This window comes from Nycticebus coucang, chromosome 11 (genome assembly GCF_027406575.1).
Source record: "Nycticebus coucang isolate mNycCou1 chromosome 11, mNycCou1.pri, whole genome shotgun sequence".
NCBI classification, from domain to species: domain Eukaryota; kingdom Metazoa; phylum Chordata; class Mammalia; order Primates; family Lorisidae; genus Nycticebus; species Nycticebus coucang.
The window spans coordinates 35,086,948-35,110,047 of record NC_069790.1 but is presented as its reverse complement, the minus strand read 5'-3'; the positions used below and the strand labels follow the sequence as shown (position 1 = coordinate 35,110,047).

Genomic DNA, 23,100 nt, shown 5'->3' with positions numbered 1-23,100 from the left:
TGCATCATGCACGTTAGGTGAGTTCCCCCCATATACCTTCCCTCCTTCTATATCGCCTTTCCCCTCCTCTCTCTCTCCTCTTCCCTTCTACTTTCTGGACTGTAGTTATGTTTTTCCATTCATATAAGTGCGTAGGTGATTATATATTGATTTCATAGTAATATTGAGTACCTTGGATACTTTTTTTTTCCATTCTTGACATACTTTACTAAGAAGAATATGTTCCAGCTCCATCCAGGAAAACATAAAAGATGTTTTTAATGGCTGCGTAGTATTCCATGATATGTGGTATTACATATACCACAATTTGTTAATCTATTCACGGGTTGATGGGCACTTGGGCTGTTTCCATGTCTTGGCTATTATGAATTGGGCTGCAGTAAAAGACATTCTGGACCAAATGTCTTTGTCGTAAAATAATTTTTGTTCATCTTGGTTTGCTCTTGTTGATTATTTTGATCTCTGTAGATTCTAGTTATCAGCCCTCTGTCAGATTTATAGCATGCAAATATCTTCTCTTATTCTGAAGGCTGTCTTTTTGCTTTAGTTGTGGTACCCTTAGCTGTGCAGAATTTTTTTAGCTTGATCATGTCCCATTTACTTACTTTGGTGTTGCTGTAATTGCCAATAGGGTCTTCTTCATAGACTCTTTTCCCAAGACAATTTTGTCCAGAGTTTTCTCCACACTGTCTTTTAGAGTTTTTATCGTTTCATGTCTTAAATTTAAATCTTTTATTCAGTGAGAGTCAATTTTTGTCAGTGGTGAGAGGTGAGGGTCCAATTTCAGTCTTCTACATGTGGCTAACCAATTCTCCTAACACCATTTCTTAAATAGGGATTCTTTTCCCCAGTGTATGCTTTTGTTTGTTTTATCAAAGATCAGATGGCGATGTGTCGCTGGGTTAATCTGTAGGTTCTCTATTCTATTCCAAAGATCTATATCTCTGTTTTTGTGCCTGTACCATGCTATTTTGATCGCTATAGACTCATAGTATAACCTAAAGTCTGGTAACATGATGCCTCTAGATTTGTCTTTATTTCTTTTATTTATTTATTTTGTTTCTATTTCTTAAAATTGTACTGGCTATTTGACTTTTCTTCTGGTTCTGTATGAGACAAACTATTATTTTTTGAAGTTCTACTAACTTTTGAAGTTCTATGATGGAGCTTGCATTAAATTTGTAGATCATGTTAGGTAGCATGGACATTTTAATAATGTTTATTCTTCCCAGCCCCGAGAATGATATGTTCTTCCATTTGTTAATTATCTTTTGCTATTTCTTTTCTCAGGGTTTTATAGTTTTCTTTATAGAGATTCTTTTTGTTAGATATATTCCCAAGTATTCCATTTTCTTTGGAGCTACTGTGAAAGGTATTGTGTCTTTAATTTGATTCCGAGTTTGACTGTTACTGGCTATATGAAGGCTACTGATTTGTGGACATTGATGAGATGTTGCCGTATTTCTTGATCACTTTTAAAAGCTATGTTGTTGAGTCCTCACAAACACATTTAAATTTAAAAATAGAAATCCCCACCCAACTTGAATGCTGATTTCTGTTTTTAAATTTACATGGGTTGTAAATGCTCTATGAAGCACTTTTTATAACTGCTGCTACTTTGTCAGATAATCACAACGTCTTTTTCATTTGGTTTCTGTTGGTTGTCTTCACATTCAAGTTGAGATTTTCCTGATTTTTGGTATAATGTAATTTTTTATTATATCCTGAACATTTTGGTTATTACAAATTTGGTTATTCACAATTTTTCTGCCTTATAAATTGTGAAACTCCGCATCCCAGTTAATAATTTATTTTATGGAGGCATTCCGATTAGGGGTAGGTAGTATGCAGTTCCAGATGAGGTTAGCTATTAAGCATCCTACATGTGGTGGGGTGCTATTCAGAGTGGGCACTGCTGACACCACTCCAGGAAAAGTGGAATGCTGACTTGTACTTGCCTCTCCTTGGGGCTGATGGATGAGAATATAAACTCTTCTCTCCTTTGAGCGTGTTGACCCTGGGAGACAAGGAGGAGCTAAGCATTAACTGTTAACTGCTTTACCATAGCCTTAGTCCATCTTCTTGTACCTTGTAGCTGCCTGGTAAGGGTGGAAGTTCCACTCCCCACTGGGTCCTGCTGACACCTGCGGAGTGAGGAAGGAAAAACAGTGCTAACCAGTACTACATATTACCTCACATTGCTTTGTTCCACTTTTTTGGTGCTAAGAGGGTGTGGAAATTAGCTCTCCCCCATGTCCTGCTGATAGTATTTGAGTGGGTAGAGTGCCAGCTAGTAGTGCCATCTCTGACTGCTGTGTTCTGCCCCTTTGTTGATGGATGAAAGCGGAGCTTAGTTCCCTGTTTGGCTTTGGGGCTACGACCCTGGTGGAGGAAGCAAACATTTGACTTATTCTCCCTTGCTGCTGCTGAGTGGGGCTGAAAGTCTAGCTCCTCATTCAGTACTGCTGACACTGTGGGTGTGCTAAGGGGAAATTTTTTCTTTGGTGTGTTTATGTGACATAGGGAGTATTACCAAAAAGTTTTCCGTTCTGCTAGGCTACCCTTTTCCTAGGCTTTTCTTGGGGCTTTTTTGGTTTGTTTTAATTGTGTTGTTTGATATTTCTGGGTTGTAGACTTTTCTAGCACCTCAGCTAAGATCGAGGGACATCGCCAGGTGCAGTTGTTCATGCCTGTAATCCTAGCACTTTGGGAGGCTGAGGCAGGTAGATTGCCTGAGTTCAGGAGTTCGAAACCAGTCTGAGGAAGAGTGAGACTAAAAATAGCCCAGTATTGTGGTGGGTGCCTATAGTCCCAGCTACTTGGGAGGCTGAGGCAAGAGGATTACTTGAGCCCAGGAGTTTGAGGTTGCTGTGAACTCTGACTCCATGGCATTCTACCCAGTGGGAAAGAGTGAGACTTTGTCTCAAACAAAACAAACAAACAAACAAACAAACAAAAGATCTAGAGAAGTCAAAAAGAAAATCCAGGGAACTCACCATTGTATTGTTCTTCAAGTTGCAATGTCCCTAGCTACTTCACCTTCTTTTTTCTGCCTTATAAATCCCCTGTGTTTACTGTATTATATACAGTTTTTCTTTCTTTATTTTTAAGAGGGAGGATTGGCATGCAGTAGGATTACTTCATCTTACCTGAAATCCTTTGAATGCTTTTATAGCTTGGGAGCTGAATGCTGTTGGAGAATGTCACTACCACATCAGACTCACTTTAGTTGGGTCCCTGGTGCTTTCTTTGGTCCTGTCACCTGCCTACAGCAAGCTCTTCTTGTATTCCCCTCAACAATTATTTAAAATCATTTACCATGTTGCTCGCGCCTCTACCTAAATCCCATCCTCATTCTTCTCAGTTAATCTTTCCTCTTACGTTAAAAAAAAACCCTGAAAATTATCATAATGTACTTCTTTTCATAATCTGTTTTTAATACATTAATGCATTCATGGGGTACATTGTGCTGATTTCATGAAGACTTAGGAATGCTTACATGACACTGGTTAATATTTACCTTATCTCGTTTACCTAATTATTATGTTCAGACATTTATACTCTATATTAATAGATCTGAAATACTTTTTTTTTATTAAATCATAGCTGTGTACATTAATGCGATCATGGGGCATCATACACTGTTTTTATATCTGTTTGACACATTTTCATCACACTGGTTAACATAGCCTTCCTGGCATTTTCTTAGTTATTGTGTTAAGACATTTATATTCTACATTTACTAAGTTTCACATGTATCCTTGTAAGATGCACTGCAGATGTAATCCCACCAATCACCCTCCCTTCACCCATCTTCCCCCCTCTCTCTCCTCCCTCTCTCCCTTCAGCGTATTCTTGGGTTATAGCTTTCATATGAAAGCCAAAAATTAGTTTCATAGTAGGGCTGAGTACATTGGATACTTTTTCTTCCATTCTTGAGATACTTTACTAAGAAGAATATGTTCCAGCTCCATCCATGTAAACATGAAAGTGGTAAAGTCTCCATCTTTCAGTAAGGCTGCATAATATTCCATAGTGTACATATACCACAATTTATTAATCCATTTGTGGATCAAAGGGCACTTGGGCTTTTCTGTGACTTAGCAATTATGAATTGGGCTGCAATAAACTTTCTGGAACAAATATATTTGTTATAATGTGATTTTTGGTCTTCTGGGTCTATACCTAGTAGAGGAATTATAGGATTGAATGGCAGATCTATTTTTAGATCTCTAAGTGTTCTCCAAACATCTTTCTAAAAGGAATGTATTAATTTGCATTCCCACCAGCAGTGTAGAAGTGTTCCCTTTTCCCCACATTCACATCAACATCTCTGGTCTTGGGATTTTGTGATATGGGCTAATCTTACTGGAGTTAGATGATATCTCAAAGTAGTTTTGATTTGCATTTCTCTGGTGATTAAAGATGATGAGCATTTTTTCATATGTCTGTAGGCTGTGGGCCTGTCTTCTTCAGAGAAGGTTCTCTTCAAGTCCCTTGACCAGCCTACAATGGGATCACTTGTTCTTTTTTTGCTTATATGTTTGAGTTCTCTGTGGATTCTGGTTATTAAACCTTTGTCGGAGACAAAACCCGCAAATATCTTCTCCCATTCTGAGGCTGTCTGCTTGCTTTACTTACTGTGTTCTTGGCTGTGCAGAAGCTTTTTAGTTTGATCAGGTCCCAGTAGTGTATTTTTGAAGCTGCTTCAATTGCACAGGGGGTCCTCCTCATGAAATACTCACCCAGACCGATTTCTTCAAGGTTTTTCCCTGCACTCACTTCTAGAATTTTTATAGTTTCATGTCTTAAGTTTAGATCATTAATCCAATGAGAGTCTGTCTTAGTTAATGGTGAAAGGTGTGGGTACAGTTTCAGTCTTCTACAGGTTGCCAACCAGTTCACCCAGCATCATTTGTTAAATAGGGAATCTTTTCCCCACTGAATGTTTTTAATTGCATGGTCAAAGATCAAATAACAGTAAGTAGCTGGATTCATCTCTTGGTTCTCTATTCTGTTCCAGACATCTACTTTTCTGTTTTTGTGCCAGTACCATGCTGTTTTGATCACTATCGATTTATAGTATAGTCTGAGGTCTGGTAGCGTGATTTCTCCTGCTTTGTTTTTATTTCTGACTGATGTCTTGCCTATTCAAGGTTTTTTCTGATTCCATATAAAACGAAGTATTATTTTTTCAAGATCTTTAAAGTATGACAGTGGAGCTTTAATAGGGATTGCATTAAAATTGTATATTGCTTTGGGTAGTATGGACATTTTAACAATGTTGATTCTTCCCAGCCATGAACGGTATGTTTTTCCATTTGTTAACATTTTCAGCTATTTCTTTTCTTAGAGTTTCATAGTTCTCTTTATAGAAATCTTTCATGTCCTTTGTTAGACAAACTCCCAAATATTTCATCTTCTTTGGCACTACTGTGAATGGAATAGAGTTGGTATATATAAAGGCTGCCGATTTATAAATGAACCTAAGATGCTGCTGTATTCCTTAATCACTTCTAAGAGTTTTGTAGTAGAATCCCTGGTGTTTTCCAGGTATACAATCATATCATCTGGGAAGAGCGAAAGTTTGATCTCTTCTGACCCCATATGGATACCCTTGATCGCCTTTTCTTCCCTAATTGCGATGGCTAAAACTTCCATTACAATGTTAAAGAGCAGTGGAGACAATGGGCAGCCTTGTCTGGTTCCTTATCTGAGTGGAAATGATTTCAGTTTAACTCCATTCAATACGCTATTGGCTGTGGGTTTGCTGTAGATGGGCTCTTATCAGTTTAAGAAATGTCCCTTCTATACCAATTTTCTTAAGTGCTCTGATCATGAAGGGATGCTGGATATTATCAAAAGCTTTTTCTGCATCAATTGAGAGAATGGTATGGTCTTTGATTTTTAATCTGTTTATGCACTGAATTATACTTATAGATTTACGTATATTGAACCAGCCTTGAGACCCTGGGATAAAACCGACTTGGTCATGATGTATAATTTGTTTGATGTGTTGCTGGATTCTGTTTGTTAGGAGGTCATGATGTATAATTTGTTTGATGTGTTGCTGGATTCTGTTTGTTAGGATCTTGTTGAATATTTTTGCATCTGTATTCATTAGTGATATTGGTCTATAATTTTCTTTTCTTGTTGGGTCTTTTCCTGGTTTGGGGATAGAACATGTTGGGTAGTCTTCCTTCTTTTTCTACATTTTCGAACAGGTTGAGTAATATATAGGTACTAGTTCCTCTTTAAAGGTTTGGTAGAATTTTGACGTGAAGCCATCTGGTCCTGGACTTTTCTTTTTTGGGAGGTTTTGTATGGTTGATTCTATTTCAGAACTTGATATTGGCCTGTTCAACATTTCCACTTGATTCTGGCTAAGTCTTGGAAGGTGACGTGCTTCCAAGTATTGGTAAATTTCCTTTAGATTTTCATATTTCTGAGAATAAAGTTTCTTATAATATTCATTAAGGATTTTTTGAATTTTGAGGAGTCTGTTGTTATTTCATCTTTGTCGATTCTGCTTGATTAGAGATTTTACTCTTTTTTTCCTGGTTAGGTTAGCCAAAGGTTTATCTATTTTATTGAGCTTTTCAAAAAACCAACCTTTTGATTTACTGATCTGTTATATAATTCGTTTGTTTTCAATTTCATTTAATTCTTCTCTAATTTTGGTTATTTCTTTCCTTCTACTGGGTTTGGGGTTGGAATGTTCTTCCTTTTCCAGTTGCTTGAGATGTCCCATTAAGTTAACTTACTCTCTTTCTGCTCTCTTGAGAAAGGCTTGCAGTGCTATAAATTTCCTTCTTAGGACTGCCTTTACGGTATCCCAGAGGTTCTGATAATCTGTGTCTTCATTGTCGTTTTGTTCCAAAAATTTGGCAGTTTCGTTCTTAATCTCATCTCTGACCCAGCTATCATTCGGCATAAGGTTATTTAACTTCCATGTTTTTGAATGGGTATGCAGATTCCTGTTGTTACTGAGTTCAACTTTTATTCCATGGTGGTCTGAGAAGATGAATAATTTTTATTCCTTTAAATTTACTGAGGTTAGACTTGTGACCTAAGATGTGATTGATTTTGGAATATGTTCCATGTCTGCTAAATCCAAATGTTGGAATGTTAGGTTTAAATCTAAAATTTCTTTGCTCAGCTTCTTATTGGAGGATCGATCCAACACTGCCAAAGGAGTGTTGAAATCTCCTATTGTGGAGCTGGAGGAATACAAGTTCCTCATGTCTTTTAGAGTTTCTCTTATAAATTGAGGTGCATTCTATTTGGGTGCATAAAGATTAATAATTAAAATCTCATCATATTGAGTATTACCCTTAAAAAATATTAAGTGACCGTTCTTATCCTTTCTTACTTTTGTTGGTTTAAAGCCTATTGTGTCTGCATATAGAATTGCAACACCTGCTTTTTCCTGATTAGCATTTTCCTGATATGGATGACCATCCTTTCACTGGGTCTATATTTATCTTTTAAGGTAAGATGTGACTCTTGTATGCAGCAAATATCTGGTTTGAGTTTTTGTATCCAGTCAGCTAATCTGTGTCTCTTTAGAGGACAGTTTAAGCCGTTCACATTAATGGAGAATATTGATAAGTCTGGTAAAATTTTGGGTATCGAGTTTTTCGAAAGTCCAGTGGACATTTTGATCCTTTCGCCAGCGTGGAAGTTGGAGTTTGATTGAAAGTTTCTGAGTGAGTTTACTTTTGTGGTAGAGGATTGGGCTGGTCATTATGGAGGATAGGTCTGAGAATATCCTGAAGAGCTGGTTTGGTTATGGCAAATTTCTTCAACATATGAATGTCATTAAAGTATTTAATTTCTCCGTCATAAATGAAAGTCAGTTTAGCTGGATACAGGATCCTGGGTTGAACGTTATTTTGCTTTAGGAGATTACAAGTCGATGACACCCTCTTCTGGCTTTAAAAGTTTCAGCAGAGAGATCTGAAGTCATTCTAATATTCTTCCCTTTGTAGGTAATGGATTTCTTACGTCTGGCTGCTTTCAGAATTTTCTCCTTCATATTAATTTTAGTGAAGTTAATTATGATATGCCTGGGGGATGTCTTATTCGGATTGAGTCGTTCTGGGGTTCTGAAACTGTCTGCTATCTGAATGTTAGAATCTCTTGGCATGTCTAGAAAATTCTCTTTCGTAATTTCATGGAGAAGGTCCTCTGTGCCTTGCGAGGCCACTTCATCATGTTCAGGGATTCTAATGAGGCGGATATTAGCCTTGTTCAAATGATCCCAGAGCTCTCTGAGAGAATGATCTATTTTTGTTCTCCATTTCTCTTCCTCTTTGAGAGTTTAGGAGCATTCAAAAGCTTTGTCTTCAATGTGAGAAATCCTTTCTTCTGCTTGCTCCACTCTGTTACTGAGGGATTCTCCTGTATTTTTCAGATCTTTCTGGGCTGCAAATTCTTGCTTCAGTGCGTCAAAATCTTTGGTGGTTTTGTCTTTAAATTCATGAAATTCTTGAGACAACTTTTGAATTTCTTCTCAAATTTCTAATTCCAACTTTTGAATTGCTCCTCGAATTTCTAATTCCAAAATTTCTTCCATTCTATCTATTTAATCTTGTTTGCAGTCCAAATTCTGAATTTGATTTCTGACATGTTGGCCAGCTGTTTATGAATGGGATCTCCAGTTACATCTGCCATATCTTTCCTTGGGCGGGGGAGGGGTTGATCTATTCTGGTTATTCATGTTACCAGAGTTTTTCTGGTGATTCCGCTCCACGATTATTTTACACTGTTCGATTTTCCCCCTGGAGCTTTGTCAAGGACCCTTACAGTGCTGTGGCCTGAGAAACTGGGGACTTGTTTGGTGTAGTGGGGCTAAGTGGTTCTGTCTGATTTTTAGCTGGTCTCTGTTCAACCCTTGTGAAACAGTTACTCTGGGTTGAAGTCTCAGCTGTGGAGAAATACCAGCAATTAAGTGACCCCGTACCCCACAGGCAACAATTGGAAAAGGAAAATCAAATCTTCTTACAACCACACACCAAGGGCACCACTTGAATAGTCCTCTGGTGATAGGCTGAGTTCAAAAGGTCCAAATCACTTGTCTCAGTCAGTACCTGTCTCAGGTGGGAGAGTTTAAAAGGTCTCTGGCAACTGGATCCCAGGGGTCTGGTGACAACTCAGATATGACTTGCTCCAGTGCTCCATGAAGTCAGGAGTACCCACCCAGCAAATAAAGTAGTCTGGAAGGTTGATGCCTCCTTCTCTACCTTGCACCTTTGTCACACCCAGTCACTGATAGCCCCGCAGGGCTGTGACCCAGTTGCCTCTAGTGAACAGATACTCTAGGTGTCTGTACCTTCCTGAATCACAAGGAAATCTATATCTGCTCAGCCAGGCTGCTGTGCTCTGCCTCTATCCAGCAGGGGGAGGTGAGGCCTGACAACCTCGGGCGCTTTATGGAGGGTGGGAGGTGCTCACTCAGTTCCAGCCCCGCCCCTGATTGATGTTACTGATAGAACTGAACAGAACACCTTTGCGGGAATTTGTTTCTGTCCCTGCTAAATTCCCCTGCAGAAGAGAAGCTGTTTTGAGTTCCCAGAGCCTGCACCTCAGGCCCTGTCTTCGCTCTTGCAGGTTTGTATTCGGTTAGCTGTCAGTTCCAGCCTCCTGCCTTCCTTTGTCTATAGGCTGACGATACCCTGAGGGCCGGGTGCATTTTAGGCTCAGTAAAGTGGTTTTTTGGGTCAGCCCCGCCCTGGGAATTTCACAGGTCTAAGCGTGCGTTTTCTATTCCTCCCTCTCCACCCAGGCTGGTACCACCTCAGGCAAACCCTTTACTCACAGGGCCTGCGTTTCCGTCCCAGATCTGTTCTGCGGTGGTCGCCACCTGAGAAGATGCCCGGCCTCCTCTGGTTGCCCACGGAAATAGGGGGTGTGGCTGCAGAATCAGCACTGACCAGCTGCAGTCCTGACCCTGTCCATATCCCTTGAGAAATCACCCAAGAATCTGGACTCCTGGGGGACAGGCCTCCAGACCTCAGAGTGAGAGTGGAGGGGAGTGCTGGGAGGTCAGAATTGCAGGTAGAGAATATATACAGTTTTATACAGTTTATGCCTGGCAGAAGAACACCGTGGCACCCTAGTAGGGGAGGTAGGTCCAGTTTTTAGAGGGTCTGTCCCGTGGAGTGTAGTGGGAGGACCTTTGAACTCTGCTCGTTTATTTGTGGGGCACTCCGAGCCGTTCTCATGTGAGAGGGAACTCCCGTCCGCTTGGTGATAGATTTTGTACCTTTTGTTTGTATCCTTGGTGTCATAGCTTGCCTGAGCGGGATTGATGTGCATTCTTCAACCTTCTCTCCTGGTGCAGTTCTAATCCCCCAGTTTACTTTCTAAATTTCTGTCCTTTAACTCTCCTTCTGAACGGGAGCCTCTGTGGAAAGCTGGCTTCAGTCTGCCATCTTGTCTCCACCCTCCTGATGGAATTCCGGACATGTACTTTTCATTAGATTTTAGCACTTCTATTTACAAACTGTAGTTGTCCCTCATTATAATGGGGGAGTGGTTCTAGGACCCCTGTGTATAACAAAATCTGCATGTACTGCAGAGGTTGGTACTGTGGAAACTGGTTACATAAAACTAGGCCCTCCTGCACATGTATGGGTTTTGCATTCCATGAATACTGTCTTTTACATCTTTTGTGTGATTGAAAAAAATTCTGCATAGTAGTTAATTTCCAAAGTTCAAACTCGCCTCGTTTGAGGGTGCTGTAGTTATCTTTTTACTCAGTCTTCTGTCTTTGCCTCCTATTTCAGAGAATTAAAGTGCTTATCACTAGAACAAGCCATCCACTTAACGGCATTGACTTGCTCTTCTGTTCTTAGGGTCTCACTTTTATTCTTTGTCTTGATTGTATTTTCAGTGTGTTTCTTTTATTCTGTGTCTTTTATTCAACTTAAAATATGGTTAAGTCTGATATGTAAAAAAGCAAAACAAAAAATTCACAGTAGTTCCTTTACCCCAGCTATTGTTGTTTGTTTTTTTGTAGTTGTCATTGTTTAGCAAGCCCAGGCCAGGCTCGAACTTGCCAGCCCTGCTGTATGTAGCTGGTACTATAATCACTGAGTGAGCCATGGGGATTTATTTTAATTCTTTTTGCTACCTACTCATTAAATGTTATTGTTCCCAAGGACTTTGCCCATACCCTATGAAGCTTTTCCCTGCACAGCTTTTCCTTGGGTATTCTCATTTCCTCTCAGGGCTTCTAGTACCACCTATTTGTTAGTGGGTCCTGCTTCCATATCAGTAATCCAGTCCTCTCACCAGAGCTTCAGACTTGTGTATATAGGTTTTCTTGCTGGTTATCTTTACCTTAATTTATTTGATACCATATCTTGTTCCAAAAAGGATGTAAAGAAATTCACAAGCATATTTGAAGACAGAGCAAGATGTCATATATTAAAAGTTGAAAAGAAAGAAAACTAAGAGTATGGATATAAAGAAGAGCCATGAGAGTACCAGAAAATACACACCACAAAAATCTGTTTAGAGCTGCTGATAGCTAGGACATGTGTTGCTGTTCCTTTCTTCCTTATACTCATGGCAGGCACTGGAAAATTACTGTTTATATTCACTGAGCTCAACCTCAGAATAGCACCCATAAGAAATAATTTAGGTTAAGCATCCCTAATGCTTCAAAATCCCAAAATTTTGAGTGCCAATATGATACTCAAAAGGGAATTGCTTATTAGAATTTCGGATTTTGGATTTTTGGATTAAGGATGCTCAGTTGCTAAATATAATGCAGATATTTCCAAATCAGAAAAAAAAATCCAAAATTTGAAACCCTTCTGGTCTTAGCATTTTGGATAAGGGATACTCAACCTGTATTGATTTCTTAAGAGCTGGCATGTAATAACAACCCTATTTGCCATCCTTGATGAATGCATTTTATGTATTCATACGTGAATTCACCACTAGGTTAGCTCTAATCTCTCTTCCAAATCATTAAAAAACAAAGTGTAGTCTGTTAACACAAACTATTATCTTTAAGGTAAGAAGCAGGCTGGTTAGGACAAGCACAGGTTATTTGTTTTTTTTTTTTTTTTTTTTTTTGAGACAGAGTCTCAGTATGTCTCCCTTGTCACCATCAGCAATGTCAAACTCTTGGGCTTAAGCAATTCTCTTGCCTCAGCCTCCCAAATAGCTGGGACTACAGGCACTCCCAACAATGCCTGGCTATTTTTTTTGTTATAGTTGTCATTGTTATCTTTAGCAGGCCCAGGCCAGGTTTGAACCTGGTGTATGTGGCTGGTGCCCTTAACCACTGAACTACAGGCACCGAGCCATATTTTCTTACGTTTTTAAATTGTGGAAAGTTTTACATACATAAAAAGGATAATGAAATTCCTATACTTTTCAACCAATTCAAGTGTTAACATTTAAGCACAGCTATTCATGGTAAGAAGACTTAAGGCCCTCAAAAAGATAGGTAACTATATGTCTCAAGTTATCTCACATTTAAAAAAATAATAGCTAACACTTGTTAAGTTCTTACTGTGTACCAGTTACTTTGCAAGTATTTAATCAATTTAATTCTTATGGTAGCCTTTTATGAGGGAAGTGAAACAAAGACAGACTAGGTAATTTGCACGGGATCCCATGGTCAGTAAGAATTGGTCCAAGAATTCAAACCTAGGCAGTCTGCTTCCAGAAGGCTTACTCTTTATCACTGTACTATTTCTCCCAGCTCTCATCCAGTGGGCTCTTCTAGTACTATTGTGCAAGTTCAGAATCTCATCTTTTACTGGCCTGTCTCAACAGCCTTCAAACTTAGTATCTTCAGGGTTTTTTTTTTTTTTTGCCTTGATAGGACATAGATTTGAAGACTCTGTTAGGGTTCAATCAGGCAAACAAAAGCTAGATGAATTCCATGTATAAAGTTTTTTTTTTTTTTTTTTTTTTTTTTTTAAAGGCAAAGCTAACTGAACAGCTTTTGGCTCTCCAAGGAGCTTGCCCTTTTTTTTTTTTTTGTAGAAACAGAGTCTCACTTACCGCCCTCAGTAGAGTGCCATGGAGTCACACAGCTCACAGCAACTTGCAACTCCTGGGCTTAGGTGATTCTCTTGCCTTAGCCTCCCAAGCAGCTGGGGCTACAGGCACCCGCCACAATGCCCAGCTATTTTTGTTGTTGTTGTTACAGTTTGGCTGGGGCTGGGTTTGAACCTGCCACCCTCAGTATATGGGACTGGCTCCCTACCCAGTGAGCCACAGGCGCTGCCCCATTTATGAAGTTTTAATGCAGGAACTTAAAGCATTCACATTCATTGGAAGGTCTGGGAGAACAGAGGTTAGAGAAGCAGTCATTACTTGCCCCCCAATTTATCAGAATTTGTCCAGGAGTTGCTGGTTAGCTCAAGAATCTGTAAACTCTTACCTATGGTTACAGTCTGAAGCAGGAACACGAATACTTCTCAAAAAGTTTCTAACTGCTTCTAACCTTTAACTGGCTTTAGGGAATAATGGCTTCTCTGTTTCTGTCTTCCATATCTCTTTAAAGTGACTCTTACTATCATTCTATGCTGAAACTCTAAGAGGAAAGAACTCTAGGAAATGTAGCTTCTGGCTTCTTTACTGGAATAATGGTAATACTCAAGCTGAAAATTCATAAGGATAGGCCCCTTCTTCCCATTGCCCACACTAGTGATTCACAGTTTTCAGAAGAACAAATTTGGAGGCATCATATTACTTAACTTCAAATGATACTACAACGCTTTAATAACCAAAATGGTGTGGTACTGGTATAAAAGTAGATAGCATGGATCAATGGAACAGAATAGCAAATGAACCCTGAAATAAAACCATATACTTGTAGCCACCACTTATCTTTGACAAAGTGTACAAAACATACGTTGGGGAAAGGACACCCTATTCAATAAATGGTGCTGGGGAAATTGGAAAGCCACATGCAGAAGGAAACTAGATTCCTATCTCTCACCATATGCAAAAATTAACTCTTGTCGATTAAAGACTTAAATGGAAGACCTGACACCATAAAAATTTAGAAGAAAACTTTGGAAAATTCTTCTGGACATTGGTCTAGACAAATAATTTCTGACTAAGGCCCTAAAAGCAAATGCAGCAGTAACAAAGAAAGGGACTTGCTTAAACTAAAGATTTTCTGCCTAGCAAAAGAAACGATCAACAGAGTAAATAGACAACCTACAGAATGGGAGAATGTATATCTGACAGATACTCAGAATCTATAAGGATCTCAAACAAGAAAAATCATCCTCATTAGTAAGTGGGCTAAAGTCATGAATAGACATTTTTCTAAAGAAGGTATACAAATGACCTACAAATTTAAAAAAATACTCAACATCACTAATCATCAAGGAAAGGCAAATTTAAAACTATTATGAGCTGTTACCTTACTCCTGTTAGAATGCCTTTTATTAAAAAGTCCCCAAACAGGCAGCACCCATAGCTCAATAGGTAGGGCGCTGGCCAAATATACCCAGGCTGGCTGGTTTGAGCCCAGCTTGGGCCTACTAAACAAGAGTGACAACTGCAACCAAAAATAGCCAGGCGTTGTGGCAGGCACCTATAGTCCCAGCTACTTGGGAGGCAAGACAATCCTTTAAGCCCAAGAGTTTGTGGTTGCTGTGAGCTGTGATGCCACTGCTCTCTACTGAGGGCAATATAGTGAGACTCTGTCTCCAAAAAAAAAAAAAAAAAAGAGTCCCCAAACAATAGATGCTGGTGTGGATACAGAGAGAAAGGAATGATGAGACTGCAACCCCTGTGGAAAACAGTATGGAGATTTCTCAAAGTACTTAAAAGTAGACCTACCAATTCAATCCAGCAGTCTCACTACTGGGTATCTACTCCAAGGAAAAGAAGTCATTTTATCAAAAAGAACACCTGCCCTCAATTGTTTGTTACTGCACAATTGGCAATCGCAAAGATACAACATCAACCCAAGTGTCTATCGTTTCATGAGTAGATTAACAAAATTTCTTGTATGTATAACAAATTTTGTATACCATGAAGTACTATTCAGCCATTAAAAGGATGAATTAATACCTTTACAGCAATTTGGGAGGAACTGGGGGCCATTATTCTAAGCAAAGTATTTTAAGAATGGAAAAACAAACACCACATCCGCTCCCTAATAAATTGGAACTAACAGGCATATTAGTGCACAGAGGGAAGTAAAAATCATAGGAAATCAACCAGGGGAAGTGGGGAAGGGAAGAGGCAAACACCCACCTATTTGGTACACTGAAACTATTTGGGTAATGGGCACATTTATAGCCCTGACGCAAGCCATGTATCATAAATATTTGTATCCTCTTAATACTTTGAAATAAAAAGAAAGATGATATATCATCTGAACTCAGTTAAAGTGTCTTTTATTTTTTTTTGAGACAGAATCTCATTTTGTTGCCCCAGGCTAGAGTGCCATGACATCAGCCTACCTCACAGCAACCTCAAAATCCTGGGCTCAAGCTAGCTTCCCGCCTTAGTCTCCCGAGTAGCTGGGACTACAAGCACCCACCATAATGCCCCACTAATTTTTCTTTTTTTTTTTTTAAGTAGAGACGGGATCTCACTCTTGCTCACGCTGGTTTTGAACTCCTGAGCTCCAGTAATCCTGCCGTGGCCTTCCGGAGTGCTAGGATTATAAGCATGAACTTTAATCAAAAAGACTTAAATCAAAAAGACAGGCAATAATGAATACTGATGAGGATATGGAGAAAGGGGAACCTTTATAGCACTGTTGGTGGGAATGTAAATTAGTAAAACCACTATGAAGAACACTATAGAGGTTCCTTAAAAAACTAAAAATGAAACTATCTTGTGACCCAGCAATCCCACCACTGGATATCAACCCAAAGGAAAAATAGACACTTGCCAACAAACCAACAGAAACTGCCCAAGGACTATAGTCTTTGTGGCGTGACTACCTGGCAAATCTAGTCTAAGGCCCTGAATGCTTTTTTTTTTGCAGTTTTTGGCTAGCATTGGGTTTGGACCTGCCACCTCTGGCATATGGGGCCAGCGCCCTACTCCTTTGAGCCACAGGCACCGCCCACCCCTGGATACTTTTTGTCAGCTTGTGGCGCGGGTAGCTGGAACTTAGGAAGTCAGGTTTCTGGGTAGAGAGGGATTTCCCTCAATGGGTACTTGCAGAGTTCTGTCCTATGCTGTGCTCCCTGTGCCAGAGTGGCCCTGGGTTTCAGTGCCTTGCTCCACAAATTGTTGAATTTGGTGATCATCACTGGAGGTTCTTTTGGCCATCTTGCTGTGCCTAGGGCCCTGTTGTTATTTTAGTGTATTCTTTTTACTTACTTAAAAAAAATGCTAACTGTAAAACAGCTTCAGGCAGGTCCTTGAGGAGGCATTCCAAAAGAAGGCATTGTTATCATAGAAGATGACAGCTCACTGAGTGTTATTGCTCCTGAAGACCTTTTTCTGGGACAAGATTTGGAGGTCAAAGACAGTGATACTGATAGTCTGGATCTTTGTAGGCTAATGTATATATTTATATCTTAGTTTCTAACACAAACATTTAAAAAGTAAAAAAAACAACAAAAGTTTAAAAATAGAAAATAATTTATGGAGTAATAATACAAAGAAAGGTTGTTTTTTTTTAGCTGTACATCGTGCTTATGTTTTATGGTAAGTGTTATTACCAAAGAATAAAAAGCTAAAAAAAATTAAAAAGTTATAAAGCAAAAAAGGTACAGTAGGTTAATTTATTATTAAAGAAAAATACTTTTTATAAATTTGGTTAGCCTAAGTGTACAGTGTTTATAAAGTCTGCAGTAGTGTGCAGTAATGTCCGAGGACTTCATTCATATGCCCCTCACTCATGATGAGAAGGATAGTTTTCAATATTTACTTATATTCTATTCTTTCCATTTTTATTTCTTCCTGATGCTCTGAGACATTTTTTTGGTATTTTTTTTTATTTTTTCAAATTAATATGAAGGTACAATTTTTAGGTTACTTTGTTCTCACTTCCAGGATAAAGTTCCATTTGTAGATGAGCCCCTCACAATGTGCACATTAGGTGAGATCCTGCCTCATGCCCTCCCTCCTGCGGAACTCAGACTTTTTTTTATCATGTCTGTTCTGTTTGAAATACTTCCTTTCTTTAAGAATATGTCATTTCTAGTGACAAATTCTTTTCATTTTCCTTTATCTGAGAATATCTTGATTTCACTTTCATTTCTTTCTTTCTTTTTTTTTTTGTAGAGACAGAATCTCACTTTATCACCCTGGGTAGAATGCCGTGGCATCACACAGCTCACAGCAACCTCCAAATCCTGGGCTTAGGTGATTCTCTTGGCTCACTCCCGAGTAGCTGGGACTATAGGCACCCACCACAATGCCCGGCTATTTTTTTTGTTGTTGTCGTTGTTGCAGTTTGGCTGGAGCAGAATTTGAACCGCCACCCTCCATATATGAGGCCGGTGCCCTACCCACTGAGCCACAGGTGCCACCCCTCACTTTCATTTCTGATGGATAGTTTCACTGTAGAATTTGTGGTTGAAAATTATTTCTTGAAAAAAAAAATTATTTCTTGGTTGGGCATGGTGGCTCATGCTTGACTTCTGGAGTTCAAGACCAGCCTGAGCAAGAAGAAGACTCTGTCTCTAAATATAGTCAGGAGGCATTGTGGTGGGTGCCTGTAGTCCCATCTTCTCAGGAGGCTGAGGCTTCTCAGGATTGCTCTAGCCCAAGAGTTTGAGATTGTTGTGAGCTGTAATACCAGGACACTGTACCAAGGGTGACAAAGTGAGACTGTCTCAAAAAAAAAAAAAAAAAAAAAATTATTTTCTACTATTCGTTGAAAAATGTTCTATTTCCTTCCCATCTGTATGGTTTCATATGATACATCTTCTGTTATTCCACTTGATATTCCTTTATAGGTAATGTTTCATTTCTCTGGTTACTTTAAAGAAATTTTCTTTGTCTTTCATTTTCAGAAGTTTCTTTTTTCTTCTTCTTTAATTTTTTCTATTGAAGTTTGTACAGCTTCTTTAATTTTGAAAGTGGAATTCTTCAGCCATTATTTCTTTTTTTTGGTTTTTGGCCGGGGCTAGGTTTGAACCCACCACCTCCGGCATTTGGGACCAGTGCCCTACTCCTTGAGCCACAGGCGCTGCCCTTTTTTCAGCCATTATTTCTTTGAATACTCTTTTTGGCTCCATTATCTTCTTACAGGGATTCCAAAAGTTGGATTTTTTTGTTGTCTCATGGGTACCTGAAGCTCTGTTTTTTTTTTTTTTTTAGTCCAATTTCTTTTTGATCAGACTGAGCAAATTCTGTTCATCTGATTCTGTTTTCTGTCATCTGTGCATTGTTCAACCTATCCAGTTTTAAAATCTTAGTTATTGGGGCAGCGCCTGTGACTCAGTGAGTAAGGCGCCAGCTCCATATACCGAGGGTGGCGGGTTCATACCCAGCTCTGGTCAAACTGCAACAAAAAAGGTCAAACTGCAACAACAACCAAAAAATAGCCGGGCATTGTGGCAGGTGCCTGTAGTCCCAGCTGCTTGGGAGGCTGAGGCAAGAGAATCGCCTAAACCCAAAGAGCTGGAGGTTGCTGTGAGTTGTGATGCCAGGGCACTCTACCGAGGGTGACAAAGTGAGACTCTGTCTCTAAAAATAAATAAATAAAAAATAAAATTTTAGTTATTGAGCCTTTCTGTGATTTCCCTGTGGTTATTTTTGATAACTTCTTTTTGTTGAGATTTCCCATTTTTTTTTTCATTTACTTTAGAGAAATTATAATTGCTTCTTGAAGCGGTTTTATAATGGTTGCTTTAGAGTTTTTGTCAGATAATTACATGTGCTTCATTCATCTTGGTGTTGACAGAAGTTTGTCATGGAAGTTGTAGTTTTCCTGCTTCATTTTACGACAAGTGATTTTTTATTGTGTCTTAGACATTTTGGCTACTAAATTTCAGAGCCTTTTGAAATGTTTATTTTAGCAGGCAATAACTCTGTTTAGGTTTAACACAGAGGTCCTGGACACTTTTTAAACTGTGGTTGAAATGGCAATCTAATTTTCAGAACCTTTTCAGTTATATTTTGATCTGCCTGAGTCATTGCTTGCTGCTGGGCCTCCAGTCGTCCTTCCTAATAGTCTTGAGAGAGGGAAAAGAGCTTTCCAAGGCCGAGCTGCCCAGTGCTTATATGGAAATAGAATCTCTGGTCTATAGTGGGATTCCTCCTCTTTATAGGAGTCACAATGTACTTACTGGACCAGCTTGCTTATAGTGTAGTTTCTCTTTGTTTGTCCCTGTGGGGAAGGGTAGTCCTGCTGCCTTATAGGTAAAATTATGAGATGCATAGTTTTTGCCTCAAAAGTAACATACATGGATTTGTGCATATGGCTAGAGTTTTTATTGGTTGGTGGTTTTTAGGGCTGGGTGATAAATACATGGGACTCAGAATACCCTTGTGTATGTAAGAAATTCTCCATCTTTAATAGTTTTAAAAAGTTAACCTTATATTTTTTGAACATAGGTTGGATATTAGGGTAGAAGGAAACTTGCCCTAATTGTATCTAATTGTTGAGTATTGATGAAGCCAACATTTTATGGCCTACTAAGTTCTAACACATTTGTTTGTAAGGAAGTATTAATTTATAGTATATATATAATTGCTGACTGATACTTTAGGAACCCCAGAAACTATTTGGTTGCTTGTGAATAAGAAGTTATTATGAAAGTGTTTTTACCTGGTAAGAGTTATTTAATGTGTTTTTTTTCTTTTTTTTGAGACAGTCTCACTATGTTGCCCTCAGTAGAGTGCTTTGGCGTTACAGCTCACAGCAACCTGAAACTCTTGGGCTTAAGCGATTCTGCCTCAGTCTCCCAAGTAGTGGGGACCACAGGTGCCTGCCATAGCACCTGGCTAGTTTTCTTTTTTGTTGTTGGTGCAGTTGTCATTGTTGTTTAGCTGGTCTGGACCAGGTTTGAACCCGTCAGCCTTGGTGTATGTGGCCAGCGCCCTATCCGCTGAGCTATGGGCACCTCCATAATGTGCTTTCTTTAAGTGAGCTCTTCTCTACTTACTAGGAGCTAACATTCCAAATTTGACGCTTACTGATCCTGTACATTTTGATACATTGGGAATTTATTCATTCTTATTTTCTTTTGCAGCTTTCTGTTGAAAATCAGAAGTTTGAGACAAATGAAGATGGAATCCCAAAAGTGGATCAGTTTCATTTGGTATGTGACCTTTTGTTGTATAGTGGTTTGAAATATAGGCAGTAATCTAACTTTAAGTATCTGACTGAAAATTTCCTCTAGTTCTTGTTAAGAATCCAAAATAGCATTGGCAATAAAGAAATACTGCAAAAAATTCAAGTGCCCTACCTATACCACTGTCAGATAATGAATTTAATACTATTAGATTGTATGTAGCGATAAATACTCTAATAATTAAGAAAAAATATTATTTACTGTATATTTCAAGATCATATTATATTAAAATGAATGTCTTATTGTAAGTTTTTTATGAGTACCTAATTGTATCTTCTGTTTGTCATTCAAGTATGTTCTTGAGGTTGTCATTCATATACATGTTTATATTTTGAGATAGCTATCTTATATCAAGAATTGAACTAAGTGGTAGAGTTAAAAAGACTTTAGCAAACAGACAGTAAATAGAGTATTAAGAAAGTGCTTTGGGGAAAGCTGATTTTGATTCTGCAGGGAAAGGGGGAATCTAGCCTGACTAGATAGAGGTTAAATATGATGACAGTGATGAGTCTATGAAAGTATAATGATCAGGCTCTACAAGTTCTATGCTATTTTGATAATTTATACCGCATTGAGTAGTAATGTCCTAACTTGTTTGACCTCATAGTTTTCTAACTTATTTGCCACAGAGATATTTTATTTTATAATACCTACTAATATCCCATAAATTAATTTTTAGAAAATAGACCTTAGAAATGATGTCAGGGAGATTTGCCATGTTTCTTGGGTAGTAGTAAAAAGCATTTTAGACAACTTTTGAGACAGTATAGGACTGTGTTATAATTCTTGGCTAGCTCTGTAGAATGGGATGACAAACAAATCTTGGTAATGGTTTACCCTTTTGAAAAACCTGTGCTTAAAAACTTCATGCCGTTAGGTTAAAAAAAATAAAAAATCAGGAATGCTACCTCAGAGATTACAGCTTCACCAAAAGTGAACACCTTGGAACACCTTGGAAGCCCTAGTCATTCAGGTTTGATAAAAAGATTATACCAAGTTATCCTGAAATTTATCTTAAACATAAAACATGTTTGAGTTACGGTTTTGTATGTTTTGTGGGTCAGGAATCTGGGCACAGCTGATTTGGGTCTTCTGCTTTAAAGTATTTAACAGGGTGCAAAGTATTGGAGTTGGCAGATTGTATCCTTATGGTATTATGTTAAATATTTCCCTGTTCTTCAATTAAAAAACTGCTAGATAGGGTAGTGCCTGTGGCTCAGTGAGTAGGGTGCTGGCCCCATATACTGAGGGTGGTGAGTTCAAACCCAACCCTGGCCAAACTGCCACAATAAAAAAAAATTAAAAAAAAAATGGTAGATATGGAGGCTTGATCAAATTCAGATTTAATTTTTACAGTGACTGTATTTTATAGGTGGTAATTTGCATGTCTTATGTGAGAGGTGTCATTTGGTGTCTGGTTGTTACAGTAAAATTGGTGCATTCAGGTAGAAAATTTCATTCATGCAGGGGTATATTTTTATTTTAGTTGTTCTATTCTGCTGCATTTATTCATATCCCAGCTCTACACTCATTTAATTAATACAGGGTTCATAATATCTTATAATGCTTGATAGGACTAGTTCTTTTGTGCTATTTTTTCAGAGCTTTCATGGCTATTTTTGCTTATCATTCTTTTAAAAGGTATTTACAATTCATGTAGTTTCAAGGAAAAAACTCACTGCATTTTTTTTGAAATTATATAAGCTTTATAAATTAACTTAGGGAAAATTAACACATTTGTGATGAGAGTCTTTTTTGTTCAAGAACGTAAGACTTTAGTTTGTTCCACACCTACTTTTTGGTTTTGAAGTGTGTGCATTATTTTTTCTCATTTAGATGTTGTAATTTTTTAGTTTATACCTAGTGAAAGTATTTAAATGTGTTTTAAAACATATTCTCTAGAGTGAATATAAATATTGGCATTCATTTATCAAATATTTACAGAATGGCTACTATATCTCAAACACAGTACTATAATAGTTTTGGGGGATAAAGTGATAAACTAAAATTTCTGACATTAAGGATCTTAACATCTAATGAGGACACTAGCAGTAAACAGGTGATTTTCATTTAATGGTGATATATCCTCTAATTGAAGCAATCTATAAGAGGCAAATATATGGATCACTGTGAAAGTTTTAAGACAGACTGTGTTATGGTCCATTATTTCACTTCCAAGAAACACAGATGATAGCATCTTTTCTCATTCACCCATGGACGTTTTCACTTTGCTTAGCTTATGGTGTTTTGCTTAGCTTATGTTTCTTGATTTTTGTGTATTTCAAAACTTTTGTAATGACCCACATACAAGGTATACTAAGGTGGAAATGATGGAACAGCATTGTTTTCACGTGATAATACAAATAATGGTCTTTGAAATATTAGTATGGAAATTGTAGTTCCCTTAATGATGATGATAATGGTAGTAGTGACAAAAGGCTTCCCAGAGATGATCACTTCAAAATTGAGGTCAGAAACAGTTGACTATATAAAGAAGATTACCCTTCCAGGTAGAGGAACTTCAAAGGGAAATTTTTATAGTATCAAACTCTAAGAAACTATAAAAAGAGGAAAAAGAGAAAGTCATAAAATATTATTTGTTGGCCTTTCACTTATTTTTGAGAGATTTCAGCTGTGATTCTCTCTTTTCCTTTATGTGTCCCCCCCAATTCAATTCTGTTATTTTAATACTGAAGGTAGTATTCTTTTCTAATAAAAAGTACAGTGATTCTTTAATATCCATGGGGATTGGTTCCAGGGCCACCTGGGATGCTAAAATCTGTGCATTCTCAAGTTCTACATTTGGTGCAATGGTACTCATATATATGAAAAATTGACTGTC

General features: G+C 38.2%; 1 protein-coding gene across 2 annotated transcripts in view; it reads left to right on the top strand.

Annotated features, from left to right (window-relative positions):
• The window catches only part of STK31 (serine/threonine kinase 31), a 178,516-nt gene that overhangs the window by 142,106 nt on the left and 13,310 nt on the right, over nt 1-23,100 (top strand). For both annotated transcript variants that reach the window (XM_053609069.1, XM_053609068.1), the window contains one exon: nt 20,157-20,225. In XM_053609069.1, coding sequence (XP_053465044.1) covers nt 20,157-20,225 — 69 coding nt within the window. The remainder of the gene's footprint in view (nt 1-20,156; nt 20,226-23,100) is intronic.